This window comes from Stegostoma tigrinum, chromosome 22, assembly GCF_030684315.1.
Source record: "Stegostoma tigrinum isolate sSteTig4 chromosome 22, sSteTig4.hap1, whole genome shotgun sequence".
In the NCBI taxonomy this organism is placed as follows: Eukaryota; Metazoa; Chordata; class Chondrichthyes; order Orectolobiformes; family Stegostomatidae; genus Stegostoma; species Stegostoma tigrinum.
In genome coordinates this window covers 20,906,938-20,928,986 of record NC_081375.1, presented here as the reverse complement: position 1 = coordinate 20,928,986, position 22,049 = coordinate 20,906,938, and the positions used below count along the sequence as shown (strand labels likewise).

At 42.0% G+C, this 22,049-nt stretch overlaps 1 protein-coding gene across 1 annotated transcript in view; it reads left to right on the top strand.

The window, feature by feature from the left end:
- LOC125463873 (E3 ubiquitin-protein ligase rnf213-alpha-like) overlaps positions 1 to 22,049 on the top strand; it is a 162,360-nt gene that overhangs the window by 91,439 nt on the left and 48,872 nt on the right. The window contains exons 38-47 of the mRNA XM_059653679.1: positions 1,631 to 1,784; positions 4,641 to 4,776; positions 7,375 to 7,566; positions 8,055 to 8,188; positions 10,117 to 10,292; positions 12,272 to 12,487; positions 15,478 to 15,665; positions 16,619 to 16,739; positions 20,102 to 20,202; positions 21,300 to 21,479. Coding sequence (XP_059509662.1) covers positions 1,631 to 1,784; positions 4,641 to 4,776; positions 7,375 to 7,566; positions 8,055 to 8,188; positions 10,117 to 10,292; positions 12,272 to 12,487; positions 15,478 to 15,665; positions 16,619 to 16,739; positions 20,102 to 20,202; positions 21,300 to 21,479 — 1,598 coding nt within the window. The remainder of the gene's footprint in view (positions 1 to 1,630; positions 1,785 to 4,640; positions 4,777 to 7,374; positions 7,567 to 8,054; positions 8,189 to 10,116; positions 10,293 to 12,271; positions 12,488 to 15,477; positions 15,666 to 16,618; positions 16,740 to 20,101; positions 20,203 to 21,299; positions 21,480 to 22,049) is intronic.

Below are 22,049 nucleotides of genomic sequence, written 5' to 3'. Positions count from 1 at the left end.
AGATAATTACCACCACTTTCACAAAATCAAACCTGAAGTATTTTCCCTCATCACACCGTTGTACAGGATGGAAACAGATCTTTGATCCAACCCACCCATGCTGACCAGATATTCTAAATTAAATCTAGTCCCATTTGTCAGCATTTGGCCCATATCCCTCTAAACCCTTCCTATTCATGTAGCCATCCAGATGCCTTTTAAATGTTGTAATTGTACCACCTTTCCACCACTTCCTCTGGCAGCTCATTCCATACACACACAACTCTTTTCTATGTGAAAAAGTTGCCCCTTAAGTTCCTTTTAATCTTTCCCCACTTACCTTAAACCTATTTCTTCTAGTTTTGGACTCCTCTACCCTGGGAAAAGGAGACCTTGGCTATTCACCCTATCCATGTACATCATGATTTTAAAACCTCTATAAGGTCACCCATCGATCTCCAACACTCCCAACAAAAATAGCCGCAGCCTACTCAGCCTCTCCCTAAAGCTCAAACCCTCCAACCCTGGCAACATCCTTAGCAATCTATTCAGAACTCTTTCAGGTTGAACAACATCTTTCCCATAGTATGGAGACCAGAATTGAATGCAGTATTCCAAATGTGGCCTAACCAATGTCCTCTGCAGCTGCAGTATAACCTCCCAGCTCCGTGCTCAATGCAACTGACCTATAAAGGCAAACATACCAATGTCACTTAAGCCTCTGTGCATAATTCAATCCCTGTGACGCTGGGAATCAATTTATCTCCATGACTCCCTAAAATCCTGCCCTCTGGTTTTGATCCCCAAGAAATCTTGTCCTTTTGGGTTTGTTTGCATTCTTGTTACAAACAGATGCAAGGAGCAGTGACAACATATCTCTGTCACAGCTGCTTTCTTCTGCATTGCTGACTTCCTCTGAGTGCAAAACCTTAACCGAGTGGCCCACACTCTTTGTGTCAGATGTGACTCAGATGTAATGTACCCACCTCTGGGTCAGAACATTCTGGGTTCAAGGGCGACTTCAGTGACTGAGCACATAATCTAGGTGACCCCTCAACGTGCAGCAGAGAAAGAGTGCTACTCTGTCAGAGACACTGCCTTTCAAATGAGCTGTTAAATTGGTACCTCTAGGGGTATAAACAGTCAGGTCATGTTTCACATTGATAGTTATGGAGGAAAATCTCACATGTTCTCGATAACATTTACAGTACAAGCCACATCATTACACCAACTGATATGAGCATTATCTTGAGTTGTTTGTGTGACCTTACTGTCCTTTGTGTTGGTTTGTGATGCAATGTGATGCCAACAGTGTGGGCTCAATTCCTGCATTGGCTGAAGTTATCATGAAGGACTGTCCTTCTCAGTCACTGCCCCCTCCCCCCACCCTTACCAGAGGCATGGTGACCCTCAGGCTGAGCCACCACCAGTCATCTCTCTCTCTGTGTCTCTCTTTCTAATGACAGCACTCCTCTGGAACAATAGTGACTTTGCTCTGTACAAGTTGATAACCATGTTTCCCTCCACTGCAATTCAGCGGGTAAAGCACATTGAGTGGTCTGAGAGTTTGAAAAGTGCTACAGAAGTTGCAAGTTATTCCTTCTCTGTTTCTTCTGGAAATTAGTTTTTCCTTATTATTGTTTGTCAACAGGTCAAACCAAGCATTCTCGACACAACATTCCTGTTACAAAGCTGCACACAGAGTGCAGTGAGTAAAATACGTGATGGAGAAGAAGGATCCCATCGAAACACTGACCGTGTTCAGATCCTCCTGGATCTCTTGAGAGAAGAGGGAGAATATGAGGGTGAGCTTGGAGACTGTATGTGATTGAAAATGCATGTATTTTGTTCATACAAATTGCCACTGTAACTTTAATACTGCTGTCAAACAGCTTCAGTCTCACACCACATGAAATATATATCATGTAAATGGGATGTTCAACCCAGTTAACTTCACAAAATCTCCCTGTTGTGGAAAGTCCAGCTCGGACACTCAGTTTACGTTGCATAAGCACAACTGTCGTCGTTTTGAAGCGTGCTTAATTAGGGAGTCACGGAGAGAGCGGTCCCTCTGGAAGGCAGATAAGTGTGGGGAGGGAAATATGACCAAATTCCCCTTGTCCTCAAGTACCACCCCATTAACATCCGGATTCGAGGCATCATTCCCTGCCACTTCCACCACCTGCAATATGACCCCACAACCAAGGATATATTTCCCTCTCCACCCTTACCTGCCTTCCGGAGGGACTGCTGTCTCCGCGACTCCCTTGTCCGCTTCACACTCCCCACTAGCCCCACCACCCCTAGTACGTTTCCCTGCAACCGCAGGAAGTGCTACACCTGCCCCTACACCTCCCCCCTCACCTCCACCCCAGGCCCCAAGAAAACCTTCCACATTAAACAGATGTTAACTATGATGTGGTCTACTGTATCCATTGTTTCCAGTGTGGCCTCCTCTACATCAGTGAGACCAAGCAGAGGCTCCAGATCAGCTTTGTGCAGTACCTACGGTCAGTTCGCAACAAGCGACAACAACTCCCAGTCAAAAGCCACTTCAGCTCCCCTTCCCATTTCCTGGATGACATGTCCATCCTGGGCCTCCTCCAGTGTCACAACAATGCCACCTGGAAACTGGAGGAAGAGCACCTCATGTTCCTCCTTGGAAGTCTACAACCCAATGGTCTCAATGTGGAATTTACTAGATACAAAATCTCCCCACCCCTGGCCTCATCCCAAGACCAGCACCCCCTGTCATCCCTGCCTCATTGACCTGTCCATCTTCTCTCCCACCTCTGACCAATCCCCACCCTTGCCTACCCCCTGCAATCACTGCCCCCTCCTCTATTTATTTCAGAGCCCCCTTTTCTTCTCCCATTTCTGAAGAAGGGTCCCAACCCAAAACGTCAGCTCTCCTGCTCCCCTGATGCCCCCGGACTGCTGTGTTCCTCCAGCTGCACACTGTATTATCTCAGACTCCAGCACTGGCATTTCTTACTATCTCTATGATTATAAACGTGTTGTCCCAGTCGAACTTGTGACCTTCTTTGTCCATGCGTGTTGAGACCAGTGAGAATTGGTCGTCTCTTGGTGGCTAGTTGGTGTTTGTATATCTTTATTGTGAATTTTCTTCCAGTTTGGCCTATGTAATGTTTTTACAGTCCATGCATGATATTTCATACATTACATTTGATTTTGTTTGTTGTGGGTATGGGATCCTTTACATTCGTCAGTAGCTGTTGTTGATTTATGGGCTACCCTGCTAGGGGCCTGAGTAGTCTAGTGGTTGTCTCTGATATGTCTCTGATGTACGGTAGGATGACAAGTCTGTCTGGCCATGCTGTGTCTTCCTGTTGCAGTCTGTCGCAGAGGTCAGGGCAGATTGTGCTGTTTGGATTTCCATTCCTTTTAAAAACTCCATATAAATGCTGCTGTTCTGCTTTGCGCAATTCCGGGTTGCTGTAGCGTGTTGTGGTTTGTTTGAATAAGGCCCTTATGTCGCTCTGCTTATGGGTGTAGGGGTGGTTGCTGGCGTAATTAAATACCTGGTCTGTACGTATGGCCCTTCTGTGTTCGCAGGCCTGGAGTTCCTCGTTGTTGTTATGTTCCAGCATTACATCTAGGAAGGGTAGCCACTTACTAGTCTCTTCTTCTGTGAATGCTGTTTCCAGTGAGGATGTTGTTTTTGTGTCACTCAGTGTCTTCTAGTCTAGTGCATCTGATAATCGCAAAGGTGTCATCTACATAACAGACTCAGAGTTTGAGTTGGATGGGGGGGAGCACTGTCCATTCCAATCTTTGCATTACTGCTTCTGCGTTCACTCCTGATATCAGGGAGCCCATTGGTGTTCTGTTGATTTGTGTGAATATACATTGTTTGAATTTGTTTGATTAATTTGAATGTTCCCGTAGAGAGGAATGTGTAACTGACTTTGTTGCATAGCATAATTGGTCTGGTGGGTTAGTTTGCAAGCTTTGGAAATAAGTAACTGTCTCTCGGAGAAGCTGGCCAGTTGCTCAGGCAGTTCTACAGTCTATAGCCATGTAGCATAGACTCAATTGCTCTCTCAGAGGTGATAACTGTGTATATCACCTTTAATCAATGCAGTTAACCAGTTTTAAGCCAATGTAACCTGTTAGCTCACTAATAGTATGTAACAGACAATTTATTGTTAGCCAAGTAACTCTTCTGCTGAAGACAGTTTTGTGTTTAATTCTTACCATTTGATACAAGTAAACCCTGCAGACTAGTTTTGCAGAAGAGTTGGTGGCAGACAACCTACACACAAACCTATAGAAAGATGGACTGAGTACAGCAAGGTGTCACCTTGCAGCAAAATTTGTCTTTCTGTTGTACCTTTAACGTGATGAGACATCACAAGGTCCTTGACAGATTAGGCCTTAAAATTGACTATTTATGCCATTGAGGAAAACACCTTCTGCTGATGCAACACTATTTTGTGTGTCATTTGTTACAGATCAGATCACATGTTGATCCTTTTTTTATTATCATTGGCAAAATTGACCTGAGTTTGGCTCTGGCAGAATTAATATTTACTGCATTGCATAATTCTAAAGGGCTTTTGCACCCAGGCTGATTTTTGTCCATAACAGTACTTTGATATTAAAGCCCTGCAGTAATGGTCTGTGTGTGTTTTTAACAGCACAGTTTTTGAGGACGGTAACAGAGAGACTGATACTACAGCTGCAAGAACAGGAGGAGATATCTTCAAATCCAAAAGAATGGATGTGTAACGAGGCCAAGAAAATCGGTGCTCTGCAGGAGGGCGGTACATTCAGGTAGCATTCCGAGCAAGGATTCACAACATAGATGGGCTTTATGTTGTAGCGATAGAAGATTACTTCCAGAGCCTGTACTGTTGGACCAGAATGCTGCAACCTGACCTGTGGCTCATACGCACGTTCATTCAGGCTTTGTGCCAACTCGTATTGCTTTGGAAATAGTCTGTGCGCCGCTGGTGATTTTGCTCATTGTTCCTTGTTCACGTGCAACAGAACATATCTCCGAGATGCCTTAAAAAAGAATGGCAGTGTCATCCAAGTCCCAAAAGGCCCACTTTATTTTAGCCTTTGGCGGAGTGAGCTGACGGATGGAGTATCTAATTGTTGGGAATTGCCACCCAAGTGTAGTGACTATGGTCCTGTTAATATCAGACATTATCCTTCATCAATTCCTGATCATTTAATTAATGCTGTGGATTGCATGAGAATGGATGGATTCCTTTCTCCTTGGAATTCCTTACTTGTCTTAATAATGGTGTTTCAATGGTGAAGCAGTGGAAGTTGCATTACTGAAGATTACCCAGTGTTATCTGAATGTTTGTGCTGAATCTCTATCTACGTTTACAAATTCAAACATTCATGTACAGAGCCACTGACTTTCAATTGCTATCACCAGTGAATGAGATGGTCATTTGAATAGTCTAGGAATGTGTTGACCCATACCCAGCACAGATGCTGGTGGGTCAGGGGAATGAGAACAGGGAATATGGTGAAATTTGAATTGCTGAAAGGAGTATGTGTCTTTTTGTATGTGGTCTGTGCCAACCAACGGCCTGAGCCAAATTTGGCTTTTTGCCAACCTCCAGGAGTGCCTTTTAGTTCCAAACGTTAGATGTTCATGGTGACATAAGGCTGGGGTCTACTTTGTTTCCTCAGATGTACAGCAAGTGACTATGAATTGAATTTCTCTCCATAAAGAGCTGGTCCACAGGGCATTGTAAAATGGCCCTTTCCTTGCCAATTGCTATCCCTCAAGGCCAAGAGTTTGGACTGAAACCACTGGGTAGACAGCAAGAAAGAGTTGCATTTGCAGAGCGCTTTTCACCACCACTAGATGCCTAATGGCACTTCACAGCGGAAGAAGTACTTTTTCAGGTGTGGTCTCGATGTAATGTAGGAAATGCAGCAGCCAATTTGTAATCAGTAAATCCGTACAGAGTGGTAATGGCAGCGTTACCTGTTTTCTGCAGTGTTGACTGAGGGATAAGCATTGCCTAGGACACCCACCCATCTTCAAAATATAGCGATGGGGGCCTTTCTCATCTGCCTGAGCAGGCAGAAGGGCCTCAGTTTATTGTCTCACCTGAAAGTTGGCATCTCCAACAGTGCAGCACTCTCTCAGTACCTCACTGGCATGTCAGCAAGGGTGCAAAGTAAACCGGCACATCTCCTATTTGAGTGGAAAAGGTGATCCCCTGTGGGTGGAACATTGCTCTCTGGTGTAACATGAGTACTGGTGAGAAAGCTGGGAATAAGCGGTACGAATGAAAAATAAGCTGATCCTCGACTTTGAGAAAAATGTCCCTGACTTTCCCCTCAAATGGTGACTTCTGAATCTAACGATGGAGTGACAACCAGCCTGTGTCCGTGCATTTACATCTCATTAAAAACCCAATTCACTTTATTTATGCATCACTTCTAATTCTGCACCCCTTCACCAAGAAACTAGGAAGTGCAAATTCCCAACATGTAGGTTAGAGCTGGTATCGTTCTTACACTTGCAGGACATGGGAGATCATTGTCCTGTATGGGGCACCTGGACGCAGCACTAACCTGGGCCACAATCTGTGCCCAGGTCGGTTGTGTTTGACACCCTGTGATGGTTGGATGGATGGACCACTGCCCGCCTCTCCATCATCCACCCACCAACACCTCCACATCCTTGACCGCCGTGTGGGGAGCAAACGTGCCTTTCCTCTGGGCCATACGTTTGATGAACACCACAGTGTGAGGATGAGTCCCTGACCTACAGAGGCTGTGCTTTGTGGACCTGGCCTTTCCCAAAAGGAGGAGTTAATACCAGAAGGTCACAGCAGTGGTGACCATTTCCACGTCTCAGGCCGTTGAGAGAGCCTGGTTGTATAATTGACGAAACGAAGCACGGAAGGTTGTGTGAGAGAAGTCACTGCAAGCCATGGCAGACTGGGCACTATGAATCTCACCCAATCAAACAATTCAACTGAAAATGAGAAATTTATGCCCATATGTTATTTGGAACAGATATTGAATAGTTATTCCAAAACCCTGTAAATTCCTGGGTTCAAATGATATGTACGTGAGCATGGTTTGTGAACATTAAGCATTTGCTGCATGGACATTCTTTCCCACTGAATGGGTGCCTAGTTCCTTGTATGATTCATTCTAGTACCTCACACAGGTAGAAGGCTCATGATGGGAATTGTAATTCTAACCAGATGTACTCCTCCTTTCTGAACCTTGACATGTTGTTGTCTGGATGGGACTGTGTGCTCTTGTCACCATCATGCTGACAAAGATTTAAGCTGCATCAGGAACTCCTGACCAAATAGCTTAGGAAAATGGGAACTGCATATTTGAAAATATAAACATTAAATCTCCTTTCTATTGATAATGTAGACACACAGTCTGGAAGTGCATTCAGAAGGTGGTCACTCCAAATCTGGCCCTGATGATTTCCATTCTAGACACAGACTATAACCTCAATCTTTTGGTGGATCCTAAAGTGGACACAGAAATTAAACAGCTCTGGCTCAACATTTTCAAAGATACACAGCTACTGAAAGTATCTCACCGACAGCGAAGCACAGGGTAAGAAAGCTTTCTGCAGGTGTTTGTGCATCTTTTAGTGCTGCTAGTTTGTATCATGAGATGAAATAGCTTTTGCTTGTGTACATTCAATCCTGTTATTATGTGAAACAAAATTAGAATTGGAAAATATATATTTTCTGACCAGTCAAGTGGAAGCTTTCTGCCTTACACCTACAAGACTACAACACAAGAAAACCAGCTTTTGAAGAGGGTCAAAACCTATATTGCATGAGGATAAGGGCAATGACTGGTGGGACAGTGCACAGTCAACTCTCTCAATCTTCTTGTGGCTTTCTGTAAATTATTGGCTCCATTCTAAAGTTGGGTTTTCTGCGTTTCAGTCCTGATGAGAGTAAGAAGGAAAACTTTTGATTTTATGCTCCTTTCCACAATGCTTAAGTTCTGAAACCGTGTGCGGCGTCTGTGTGTGTGTATGTGTTCAACATAATTACAATGTGATAATGCACATGGAATTGCTTCCCCATTAGGCCAAAGACAGAGGAAATAACAGCCAGTCACAAAGTGAGTAAAGTTCGTGGTGGAATTTCCTCTGCTGCCCCTTTCAGCTGGTTGATCAGACAATACATTGACCACTTATGGGTTGAATTTCACTATTTGGAAGGTATTGCTCATTTTAAACTCCATTAATTACATTGTAATTTTTAACAATAATTTTTAAAAATGATCAAACCTGACTGTCGTTAAAAGTTTGGTCAATAACAGGACAACTTGTGGAAAATCCAACATTAAGGTGCTGCTGATGGAAGAGTATGGTGCTGTTTAACCTATATTACTGAGACCCACATATAAGTATCCTACATGTATCAGAATATGTGTAGTACCATTTTTCACTGTTGTCATGTTCCAATACCATTTTCAGCATAGACTGTTAGTCATCCCCTTACTGTATGCTAGGTATATTAGTTCAAGTGAAGCCCAACTTGGGTCCATTTTAATTTTACAGAAAGATTCAATTTGTCTTATATATAATTTGCATTTTTAGGAAATTAACTCACAAGAATCTTGCAGCATTAAATAAGACCGTTAGAAATAGGAACAGGAGTAGGTTGTTCAGCCTCTTGAGGCTGCACCACCATTCAATAGGATATCACTTGTCAATGAAGCTCAGAAAGCCAGCTCACAGGGTGAAGCAGGGAAGCAGGAAGGCTAATGAGATGTTGGCCCTTATTTTAAAGGTTTTAGCGGGAAGACTTGCTGCAACTGCACAAGGGGCTGATGAGACCTCATCCAGAGTTCTCTGAGCTATTTTGATCCTGTTATTAAAAGAATTCATTGGAGACAGTTCAGAGAAGGTTCACTAGGATAATCCATTGTATGGAGAAATTTTCTTATAAGCAAAGGCTAAATGGGTTGGGACTCTACTCACTTTAGACGAATGAGAGGTGATCGCATTGAAACATATAGGATTCTTAAGGGCTTGAGATAGTAAATTCTGATGTTTCCTCACATGGGAAGTCTAGGAGCAGAGAGCATAGTCTTAGAATAAAGGGGCACCATTTAAGACTGAGATGAGAAGCAATTTCTTCTCTCAGCAGGTTTTGAGTCTTTGGAGCTCCTTGCCATAGAGAGCTATGAGGGACAGAGTCCTTGTCATCGTTAGGATCCTTGTGAGTAATGGTGTTGAGAAACATCTAAACCAACTTCTGGTTATTTAAATTCCTTCCATATATATTTAAAATATTTCTCAAAATAATCACATCTTTTCATTTTTATATTAATTACAAAAATTCATTTTAAATGCAAGCAGGTATAAACAATGAAAAGAAGTGTTTTTTAATCTTGTATTCTTGGAATATGTAAGAAATCATGTACTCAAAATTCATTAAGACTCAAACAAATCTGTACCCAAAGTGTGTTTTCACTGTCTGAGGGAGCTGCAGCATGTGAGCAGTAATCTCCTGAGGGAATTCAGTCCCAAAGTCTGTCCACAATCTCAGAGTGGCCCAAACAGACAATTTAAAATTTTCATCTGCACTGCCTATATAAATATGTACCTTTCACCATCTTTTTGATTGTCAAAAATGTTTTACAACTGCTTATTTTCTTCAAATGTCAGTTACTGACAAATAATTGCCTCTAAAATTTTTATGTTTTCGCATCTCTTGATATGCCCAAGTTATGTAATACCAAAACTCTTGAATGCTTTTGCTACTTCCAGCTCCAATGTTTTCAAGACCCTCCCAGCCAGCCTTCCATGCATATCCTTTTTGGACCTCTTCTTTTCCTATCTCTTACTGCCGTTTAGACCGAAAACCCCTGTAGGATCTCTGTGTGCTCCTCATTCTGACTTGTAGTTCATCTGTAATTTCAAATGCACATGCATTCGTGTCTGTGCCTACAGATGCCAAGGTCCTAAGCCTGGGAATTCCATGCATTAACCACTCAAATATACCATTCAAGGCACTACAAAAATGCATTTATTGGTCTTAATTACTTGCACCGGTTACTAAAAATTCAGCATGTATTTTAGATCTTGTTGGTTCTGTAAATGATTTCATGGTAACATGAGAAAATATTCCTTTCATTCAGGGACTGCCAACAGAGACAGAGCAAAAATGTTGAAATTTATTGACAGTTTTAATGAAAGTAAACTTGGACAGTATCTTGGATGTTTAAGTGAAGATGCAAAGAGTGACCTTGGCCAGCGATACCTGATTGATTTCATTTTAATGACTATAAATGTTTCATCGTCTGCTGAAGTTGAGGTAAACCTGCTAATGCTTGGGAAAACAAAAATGCTACTTATATCTTTCCTAACTCATCCATTATAACTGGGTAGCTAATGGGTGATCTGATGGTTCAGTGTTTAGCACTGCTGCCTCACAGCACCAGGGACCCAAGTTCAATTCTGTGCTCTGGCAACTGTCTGTGTGGAGTTTATGCATTCTCCCTGTGTTTGTGTGGGTTTCCTCCCATAGTCAACAGATGTTTAGGTTAGGTGGATTGACCATGCTAAATTGCATATAGGGTCCAGGGATATGTAGTTTAGGTGGATTAGCTACAGGGCTGGGGTGGATCTGGGTGGAATGTTCTTTGGACAGTTGGTATGGGCCAAATGGCTTGCTTCCACATGTAGAAGTTTTATGATAAATTTTAAATTAAACTTCCAGTTGTCTTACCTTCGTATGTCCCTGCTATCCCACAACAATAAATTAGTTGTGGATCCCTCTGCAACGTGTATCAGTAAGGTTGCTGACTGTACCCTCACATTCATAAGTGAATTGAATTCATAAGCGAAGTGAAGTGCATCTCACTCCATTATGTACAATACTGGAGTGATGACCACATATGCCTCACCTCAGAGGCATTAAAAGAACAATCAGAAGTAAAACCATTCATTTCGAGCGATAGACCTAGGACTTTTGTATCTGGTATTTCTTGCAAATGCAAAATGAAGTGGTTTCCAATTAATATGAGGATTGTGAGCATTATAGAATATTAAAACATGACAAGAGTGTACTAGAAATGAAAATACTCCACTCTTAACCATCACTGGAGTACTCACTACTGGAAACAAAATGTAACTCAAACAAGTGAAAATGATATAGGCAAAACATACGAATTGAACATTGAGATTCCCAAGCTATGTTCAGATGTATTAAATACATTTATTGTACACTGGCAGATAAAAGATGATTCTTGATTCAGCATTTTTAAATGTTGGGTCCAATCAGTTCTGCTAAGAATGCTGACCCCTTTGTCACCCGCACTAGTTCAGCAAGATTTAATGAGCGGTTTCCTTCTCTATGTAGTACAGTCAACATCAGAGGGCTGCTAATCATAGATCAACACATCTTTTAAAGTTCATTCATGGGATATGGCTAGGCCAGCATTTATTACCCATTCCTAGTTACCCAGAGGACAGTTAAGAGTCAACCACATTCTGTAACTTTGGAGTCACATGTAGGTCTGACCATGTAAAGATAGCAGATTTCTTTTCCTAAAAGGTGTTAATGAACTGGCTAAGTTTTTAAAGACAATTAACATGGCCTCCAGTAGTACATCTTTTTAATTCAGCTTTTATTGAATTCAGATTTTGCCATCTTCTACGTTGGGATTCATACCCAGAACATTAACCTGGTGGCTCAGGATTACTAGCCCAGTGACATTACCACTATATCACCACCTCCCCCAGAGCTCTGCTGTAGGTGCTATAAAGCATCTAGCCAAATTGAACCCTGTAGAGGCCCATTATGCACAAAATGGAAATGAAATAACAAACTATAGACTCTGCAAATCTGAAACAAGAAACAGAAATTGCCAGAGAAATGTAACAGGTCTGGCAGGTGTGAAGAAGGGTCACTGGACTCAAAAAGGACTGGACTTCGTACAAATGCTATCAGACCTGCTGAGTTTCTCCAGTAATTTCTGTTTTTGATGCCCATCACGGACTTCTAGTGAGCTTGTTCTAATCCAAAATTGCGCTTTCTCCTGTATTGGAGAAGGAATTCTAAACATTGCTCTGCAGTGACCTTAAATTTCCCCAGACTTCCACCAGCTGCATCACCATAACATAACCAGAGGTGCAGCAGGTTTTAATACAGTTCTGGCAAAGTTATGAGAATTCAGTATCCGGAAATAGGAGCAAGTTTCAGGTAGCTGACAATTTTAAATTATTTTCAGTTGAAAGTAATACAATTCAACTGCATTACATGTTATTTTCTATTTTGTATTTTTATTAAAGGTTTTCAGGATTGCATTTGTTTCTTGCATGAATGAACTTCACAATGATTGTGATCTGACCCTTCAAGACCAGTCACCTCCCTGGATACACATTGCGTACAATGTTTTCAAAAACCGTCTGCATAATTTGTCCAAGACAATTTCACTCTATCCAATAATCCTGGAACACATTTACTGTTACCTGCAGGGAATAATCAGTTCACAGCCTCAACAGATGGTGAGTCTTATAAACAAAAATTGCAAACTAAGTAAAGATAATCAAGCATTGATAGTAAAACTCCAGGGTTTTTTAAGCCCTGTTTTGATGTCTCTATTATATGTGTGGCTGCATTCATTCAACTCTTTACCGACTAGACAGGTACATTTTGTTTTGTCCTTCGGCCATTCAGTCTTAAGTGTACTTTGGATTATGATAAGTAACCGAAGAGACTGATGAGGGCAGAGCAGTAAACGTTGTTTACTTGGGCTTGAGTAAAGCCTTTGACACGGTGCGCATGGTAAATTAATTAGCAAAGCTTGATCATTTGGGATTCAGGGTGAGCTTGCCAATTGGATGGAAAATTGGTTTGACACTAGATGACAGAGGTTGGTGGTGGGGGCTTGTTTCTTGGACCGGAGCCCTGTGACCAGCAGTGTTCCACAGGGATCGATACTAGGTTCACTTTTGTTTGTCATTTATATAAATGATTTGCATGACAATATGGGAGGCATGGTTAGTAATTTTGCAGGTGACACTAAAATTGGTGGCATAGTGGACATTGAAGAAGGTTATCTAAGATTACAAAGAGATCTTAATCAATTGGGCCAATGTGCTGAGGTGTGGCAGAGAGAGTTTAATTTGGGTAATACAACTGGTAATACAAACAAGGACAGAACTTATACAGTTAAGAACAGGGCCCTGGGCAGTGTTGTAGAACCGATAGACCTAGGAGTTCAGGTACATAATTCTTTGAAATTTGCGTAACAAGTAGACAGGATAGTTAAGAAGGTGTTTAGCATACTCGCTTTCATTGCTCATACCTTTGAGTATATGAGTTGTGACATCATGTTGAGCTTCTACAAGACGTTGGTGAGGCCTCTTCTGGAATACTGTGTGCAGTTCGGGTCACCTTGTTATAGGAAGGATGTTAGTAAACTGGAGAGGGTTCAGAAAAGATTTACCAGGATGCTGCTGGGAATGGAGGGTTTGAGCTATAAAACTAAACCGAAAAGATTGGGATTCTTTTCACTGGAGCATAGGAGGTTATGGGGTGACCTTATTAAGGTTTATAAACTGCTGAGGGGCATAGATAAGGTGAATGACAAGGGTCTTTTCCTTGGGGTGGATGAGTTCAAAACTAGGGGTCATATTTTTAAGGCGAGGGGAGAAAGATTTAAATGGACACCAGGGGCAACTTTTTTATGCACGTGGAATGAACTTCCAGAGAAAAGAGGTGGATGCAGGTACAGTTCCAACTTTTAAAAGACGTTTGTATAAGTTAATGAATAGGAGGTGTTTGGAGGGATATGGGCCAAATGCAGGCAAGTGGGACTAGTTTAGTTTGGGAATATGGTCAGTGTGGACTGGCTGGATCGAATGGCCTGTTCCGTGCTGTATGATTCTCTGACTCTATGATATACATATGTGCATGTGTTATTTAATTAAAGGCTTATGTCAGAACAGGAGTACCGCATTCTGGCCATTAAGCCTGTTCCATCACTCAGTACACAATTAGCCATGATATCACTAACTAATTACATTTGGCCCATATCCCTTAATGCATTTGTTCAGCAAAAATGTGACTGTCTCAGATTTAAAACTGACATCTAATCTATCACCTTGTGGAGAGTTCCAAATTTCTACCAACCTTTGTGTGTAGAAGTCCTCCATAACTTCTCTCGTGAACTGTTTGATCCTAATTCTCAATCTATACCCCCTAGTTGTAGAATCCTCAACCAGTGGAAATATTTTATCTTTATCTACCCTGTCTTTTCCTGTTAGTATCATATTTTAAATTGTACATTTTGCCATCCTGTTACATGACTTTCAGTTCCATCTAACACTCAAGTTTGCTGGTTGTGGTTGTGATAACTTCACCCCATTTAACTCAAACGTTGTGTGTTATGAGAGTATGTCCACAGCCTCATCAGAAACAACCAGGAGAAACAGAAAGTTTATGAGAATCAATTAGTTATCTCTTTTGGTTCTCTGATTCTTCCAGTTGATTTAATTGAATTAAAATAACCTAAAGGAACAGTGATTTTCTTGAATCCTATGAGAAAACAGTACCATTCAGTACAATGAGTAATAATTCCCTCCCTAATAGCTTGTGGGTCAACCCACAGCAGGAGGACTGCAGCGGTTCAAAAAGGCAACTCACTATCAACTTCTCAAGGGCAACTAGGGATGGGCAAGAAATGCTGGCCAGCCAGCAACGTCTACATCCCACAAATGAATTTTAAAAATCAATTGTGGATTGTGAAGAGCAAAGTTGAATTCAGTATACTTCAACTTCTGGACAACAGAACTCCATGCCTCTTTCTATTTGCTTTTTGCTAAAGGGTTTGGAGGATATACTTGAAAAAGCATAGCTCGAGCGTGACACCTTTTACCATGGAGCAAGCATTGCCCACTATCTTGACAGAATGAAACCCAGTGGCAAAGAAACTATGATGATTGGAGAGTCTTGTTCTTCAATAATCTTTGTCTGCCCATCAGCCATAGAGATGATCCAAATGACATGTTTCCCTTTGTCTGATCTGCAAAGGACTTGTTTGCCAGAGCCCTGTCTGCTGAGTTCTTCCAGGGTTCCCAACAGGCCTTCCAGCTGAAGTAGGCCAGGATATATGGAGTCCCATTCTACTTGCCCAGTTTGGATTGATCATTTTTAATTCCAAGGCCAGACTCCATGACGAGGACAAGGGAATGGATTTAGAATATAAATCTTGGTCTAGCCCATTCATAAAGAATGGACTATTTCTTGAAGCAAACATTAAAAATATCATAGCCTGTTCATAGCCGATCCGTTGTAAAAATAAGTGAGCAGTCCTAGCCTATTAAAATTATGGTTTTTGTTAATTAAGTAAAGAATGAGCATTAAAACATGACAGTACAACAAAGAAAATTGACATAAAGTTCATGGCTTTCCCAGTTATTTAGAGTTACAGATAATTACTTAATGAAGGGAATACCTCTTCACAAGTGCAATGTTTCTGCTTATTTTTCAGATGCTTGACATATTTGCAATTTCTGCTTGTGCTGAAAAAGCTCAAGCTTTAGACATTGTGGGGCTCAAGAGCTGTAAAGAACTAATAGAAATAACGGAAACCATGCAACCATCAGTTGAACTCATTTATGATAAAAACTACATCAAAGCATGTGGACCACTATGTCAGCAAATCATTGATGAAATCAGGCAAGCCTGACTTCTTGTTCAACTTGAGCAGTCGCTGCTAATAGATATGTTGTTCTAAGTTGCACATGTCCTTCCCTAATCCAGATCTGTGGCGATGTTTTCCTTCAGTCATTAGGGTGGTATGGAGGCTCAGTAGTTCGCACTGTTGCTTCATAGTACCAGGGACCCAGGTTCAATTCCACACTTGGGTGATTATTTGAGTGGAGATTGCATGTTCTCCCTGTATCCACGTGGATTTCCTCCAGAGTCCAAAGATGTGCAGGTTACATGGATTGACCATATTAAATTTCCCAAAATGCCGAGGGATGTATAGTTTAGGTGGATTGGGCATGGGAAATGCAGGATCACAGAGAATAAAGTTTGGGGGGCAGGGTAGATCTGGGTGGGATGCTCTTCATCGGGTCAGTGTGAACTTAATGGGTCAAATAACCTGCCTCCATACTGTAGGGATTCTATGATTAATGTAACTGGAGCTGTCAATGCAATTAGAAAATGAATCTTACATCAATGATCTTCCATTAGTGGCACTAAGCCAAGACAAAAAGAATCTAGTTTATACAGGGAAGTATATAACATTCACACTCTTTGTGATCTGAGACTTCCATTGTTTTAACAGAATGTGAGAAAAACTATTTTAGCATGGGAGCAGAGAGCAGACGCTGATACAAATCTATGAAGAGAGAACAAGACACTGGCATTAGTTTTAGCTAGCTTTAGCGAACACCCAAAGCAAACAGGTTGGGATATATTTTATCCCTTCTTGTGGCCTGCCATGAGGGAGATTGCAATATTAACTTATGACACAACCTCTAATCTATCACCATTAAACACTAAGACAAATGCGGAGTTCAGTTCTGTTTTAAAGTTGACACTTTATTTTACTTTTTACATGAATCGTTTCAATGTTACAATCATATAAAGTGTTGTAATATTATTTCTTTTATGACTGGTAGATCAAATTGGGATTGTGTACTTGTGTTGGGCGTGTTTATTGAACATGTCGTATTCAGTGTACCGGACAATGAGGCCAAGTTACGAGACATTGCTGTAAAATATTGTGCACAACTTCAGAAGGTAAAGAACAAATCTGTCCCAGGAATCAAGTTGTCATGATGTACATGGTGACAAGACATGCATATATCAATGATTTTCCTTTTTCTAAACTTATGAAAATATTATCGCTTGTTCAGAATGCTAAACACTTGAGATTCTTGGATATATTTTTAACTCTTTATTGATTGTCAACCTGACAATAAAGACTTACATGCAAATATTTCCAAAGCCTGCATGGGGCAAAGTGCAATAAGACTGTACTGCCACAGAGCAGAAAGCTAGATTGCAACTCAGCACGTAGCTGCCGAGTGTCATCCTTTTAATGGTGGAAAGTTAAAGTAAAACTTTACATGCTAGCTAAGCAAAACAGTTCTTCTTTAACCTTACACATCTATACCCTCATTCATAATGTTGGTTAATGTAAATATCACTTTTACTGCCAGTAACTTCTTGCTATTGTAATTCAATTGTTTATGACCACCTGCCCTTCACTGAAATCAACTTTCAATTTTTGTTCCCTATTGTAAGTCTTTTCCTGCAGCAGATTCCACATAAAATCTCTCCTATATTAACCTTCCTGTAGAGCATTTCTCAAAATCTCAAGGTTCTCATTCCCTGCCATATCAAGTAATAGAGAAAGAAGGCTGAATTAGATTGAAATGTCGCTGTTACAAAATACGCCTTCACCCTAGATTCAGAAGAAAACGTGACTAGCACAATACAAACTCTTCAAGTTTCCACACTAACTAGCCTTCTCAGAATGCTATTTGTTGTCTGATTGTGGTCATCTTTGTACCAAGGTTTATTTTATACAAGCCCCTCACAGCTATCAAGAAGTTGCTTTCCTCATTTCTGGCTGTGCTGAACAGGCATGGATTATTCAGTCCCTTGCACCTGTTTTGCCATTCAATGGGATCATGCTGAACTGTGACCTATTTCTATATACCCACCTTTGCCCTATGTCCCATTATAACTTTGACCAGCAAAAAGCTGTCAATCTCTGTCGGTTCCCTTTAGAACCTTTGAAACATCAGTTACATTACACCTTTAACCTTCTAAATTCCAGAGAACACAAATGTTGTTTGTGGATTCAAATCTTGGCTTTTAAGATGAAATAAAATTGTCACACCTCATTGATGTGTTGTCTGAATCCCTTGAGGGGTCAAAATGTCAATAAAATTGCCTTGAGGAAATCCATTTTCCAGAAGAAATGTCTCTGACCTTGACGCAGTCTTCTCCCCCCAGTCTAATCTCTACCCACATACATCCATGATTCATCTGACGCCTTATGCTGGTTTAAAAGCTTCCAGTTTACCAGCTCCAGCCACCTCCTCTTTACCACGGATGTACAATCCCTTTACACATCTATTTCCCACCAGGAAGGTCTTAGAGCTCTCCACTTCTTCCTGGATCAAAGACCTGAACCATCCCCACCCACCACCACCCTCCTCCACTTGGCCGAGCTTGTCCTCACCCTCAACAACTTCTCTTTTAACTCCTCTCATTTTCTTCAGGTAAGAGGAGTTGCCATGGGTACCCACATGGGCCCTAGATATGCCTGTTTCTTCATGGGGTACATGAAACGTTCCTTGTTCCAGTCCTATTCTGGCCCCCACCCACAACTCTTTTTCCAATACATCGATGATATCATCAGTGCTGCTTCCATCTCTCGTCTAGAATTGGAAAACTTCGTCAATTTTGCCTCCAGTTTCCACCCTGCCCTCACTCGGACCTGGTCTGTCTCTGACTCCTCCCTTCCCTTCCTCGACATTTCTGTTTCCATTTCTAGGGATAGACAGGCTACTAATATCCATTACAAACCCACCGACTCCCACAGCTACCTGGACTATACATCCTCGCACCCACTCCCTGTAAAAACTCCATCCCATTTTCTCAGTTCCTCCGTCTCCATGGCATATGTTCAGATAAGGCCAACCTCGAACTGAGCCTCCGAAATGTCCACATTCTTCCTCAGCCGAGGATTCCCCAGCTCCATTGTCTACAGGGCCCTCAATCAGGTCCAACCCATCTTCCGCACTTCTGCCCTCACCCCGTCACTTCCCTCCCACAACAGCAATAGGGTTCTCCTTATCCTCACCTAACATCCCACCAGCATCCACATCCAGAAGATCATCAGACGCCATTTCTAACACCTCCAGCAAGATGCAACCACCAGACACATATTTCCCCCCCCTCCCTTGTCCGCGTTCCACAGGGAATGTTCCCTCCGGGACACCCTGGTACTCACTTCCTTCACCCCCACACCTCCCCACAGCCCTACAGCACCTTCCCCTGTAACCAGCGAAGGTGCAACACCTGCCAATTTACCTCCTCCCTTCCCAGTATCCAAGGTCCCAAACATTCACCTGCACTTCCAAGAATCTAGTCTACTGCATTCACTGCTCACAATGTGGTCTCCTCTACATTGGGGAAACCAAGCATAGACTTGGAAACTGCTTCGCAGAACATCTACATTCTGCTTGCAAAAAAGACCCTGAACGACCTGTTGCCTGCCACTTCAACGTGTCACCTGCTCTCTGGCCAACAACTCTGTCTCTGGCTTGCTACAGTGTTCCAGTGAAGCCCAACGCAAGCTGGAGGAACAATGCCTCATTTTCCACTTGGGGACCCTACAGCCCTCCAGACTCAATATTGAGTTCAATAATTTTAGGCCCTAAACTCTCCTATGTCCCAGTCCCACACACAGTCCCCATTAACAACTATGCACTTCCCCAGCCTGTTGGTTAGCAACACCTTTGACTGTCCAACTGTCTTTCTCTCTCTTTGGGCTTTATCTTATCGTTTACTCCCTACCCCACCCACCTCCCTATTTTCTGCATATAAACTGACATCTTCGCAGCCACCATCAGTTCTGAGGAAAGGTCACTGGACCGGAAACGTTAACTCTGTTTTCTCCTTCACAGATGCTGCCAGACCTGCTGAGCTTTTCCAGCAACTTCGTTTTTGTTCCTGATTTACAGCATTTGCCGTTCTATTATTTCTTTTTTAAAATCTGCAAGCTATTTTTATTTAAAAGCTAACGCTGATAATATGACAACACAAAGCCTTAATGAATTCTTATGACTTACATGAGGTACTTCCTTTATCTGCTGTTATAATACAGACACAAATTAATTTAATGTAAACGTACAAGCACATCTTTTAAAATAACAGATCGAAGAAAGTTTTGCAAATAAGTTAAGTATTCTTGTATTCATAGCACAAACAGTAACTTTTAGGCTTAGTTCTCATAATGTGAAATGAGTCTTTGATGAGACGGTTTTTATGTTGCCCTTTAGAAGTTTTCTGTGCTTTTTGTCTCTGAAATTATTCCACTTTATCTCCTGATTGTGTTGAATGGTTTATTTCCTGGTTTTACACAGGTCCTCAGAGTATCCTCTGATTTGAAAAAGGAAAGAACGGTTGAAGGAATTATTAAAGTATTGCAGCTGTGCAATGAAGAAGCCAGTCACTTGGACTACAGGTACATTTTGCCTGTTCAGACACCATTTGTTTTGCCGCATCTTGTGCAGTCCTTGTAACTAATTGTGTCGTTGGCTGTTAAACTGTCATTTTGTGGCCCGTAGCTCTGTCCAACTTGCCTGTGTTCCCACAGTTAGTACTTGTCATCCTTTACACAATGTTGGACATGAATGCTTCAACATAGAATGCGGCAACACTGTCTAAACTGGAGAATGCTAATGGGCCTGAAGTTTTAATATTTCTGAATCTAAAACAAAAAGACGCTGAAGATAAATGTTGCCTGTCTGCATGCATACAACGTATGACTGCAAGTGCAGTAAGACCTGTCCTTACCTTCTAACTGAGGAAGGGTGCACTCAAATTTGTAATGTCTGGAAGTTGAGAGGGCAGGACTCAGCTGAGAGTGGTTCATCTTGGCTGAGCCCCAGACCAAGCAGAGAAAAACTCTGCACTGAAGAGAAAAAAAGTAATCTAAGCTTCATGACTTGCTTGAATCATACCAAATACAAAGCAGCAATGTGCCACATGTGGCTAATTCAGGTATATAGAACCCCTGTAGTGAGGAAACTGGTCCACAATGACCAAGCCTCCCACCCGGACCCATTCCCCAATCCTGCATTTTCCATGACCAGGCCACCTAGCCTGCACATCCCTGAATGCTATGGGCAATTTAACATGGCCAATCCACCTAACCTGCGCATCTTTGGATTGTGGGAGGAAACCCACACTGACACAGGGAGAACGTACAAACTCTACACGGATAGCCACCCGAGGGTGGAATCAAGCTCAGGTCCCTAGCCCTGTGAGGTAGCGGCGCTAACCACTGAGCCACCATGCTGCCCAATCTCTGCTTTTGGAAGCGACTGCAGAATAGCAAATGGGTTAGAGGTGAAAACTGTCTATATTACTCAAAGACAGTAAGAGCTGCTGATGCTGGAGTCAGAGATAACACAATGTGGAGCTGGAGGAATACAGCAGGCCAGGCAGCATTAGAGGAGCAGGAAAGCTGACATTTCGGGTTGTGAGCCTTCTTGAGAAATCTGTCTTTGTTACATATTTTTATTTTTAACATATTTGCGCTATGTTGTTCTATTTCAGATATGGTATCAAAGAATGTCCAGTCTGCTTTGGGGTGCTGAATGATCCAGCTTGCCTTCCCTGCGAGCATGTCTTTTGTTTCAAATGCCTGGATCAATCACTGAGAATTCGCTCTTTTTGTCCAAAATGTAAGGCAGATGTGCTAGATTCTTTTAAAATTGGAGTCTCCGACCAATTAAAGTAAGTTTCACTGCTGCAAATCAAGCTTCAGAGTTTTAACCTTTATCAGATTACTTTCATAAAAGAGGTTGTGGCAAAATTAGTTCGGGCTCTGGGCACTGTGAACAGAATGTTCAATGGGTTTATGTTGAATTACCAAGCTTCAATCTAGTAGACTGGAGATTTGTACAGGTTTCTGTTGAAAATGTGGAGGATGTAGGATATGTCTACCCAGATATGTTGTTTGCGAATGCTGTTAACTGAGACTTAGCTTGTCCCCACCCCAGCCAACATCACTACTTCAACCTTGCATGATGCCTCCCTATTCCGACTTTCCTGCTGCTATCCAAGATTTGACATCCTCTGAGATGAGCACATGGCATCCCTCTGTGTACCTCTCAATGTTCTCTCAAAGTGCCATTAAAGCTTTATCTTTGCCTCCTTTCCTACTGTGTAGCAGCCCCAGCTTCTGCATTCTTCTAAAGTTTTTAAGAAGATTTGTAGCTCAGGTTGTGGATGAGGTTGTAGACACGCTCGCTGAGCTGGTGGGTTTAGTTGCAAATGTTTTGTCACCCTGCTAGGTAACATCAG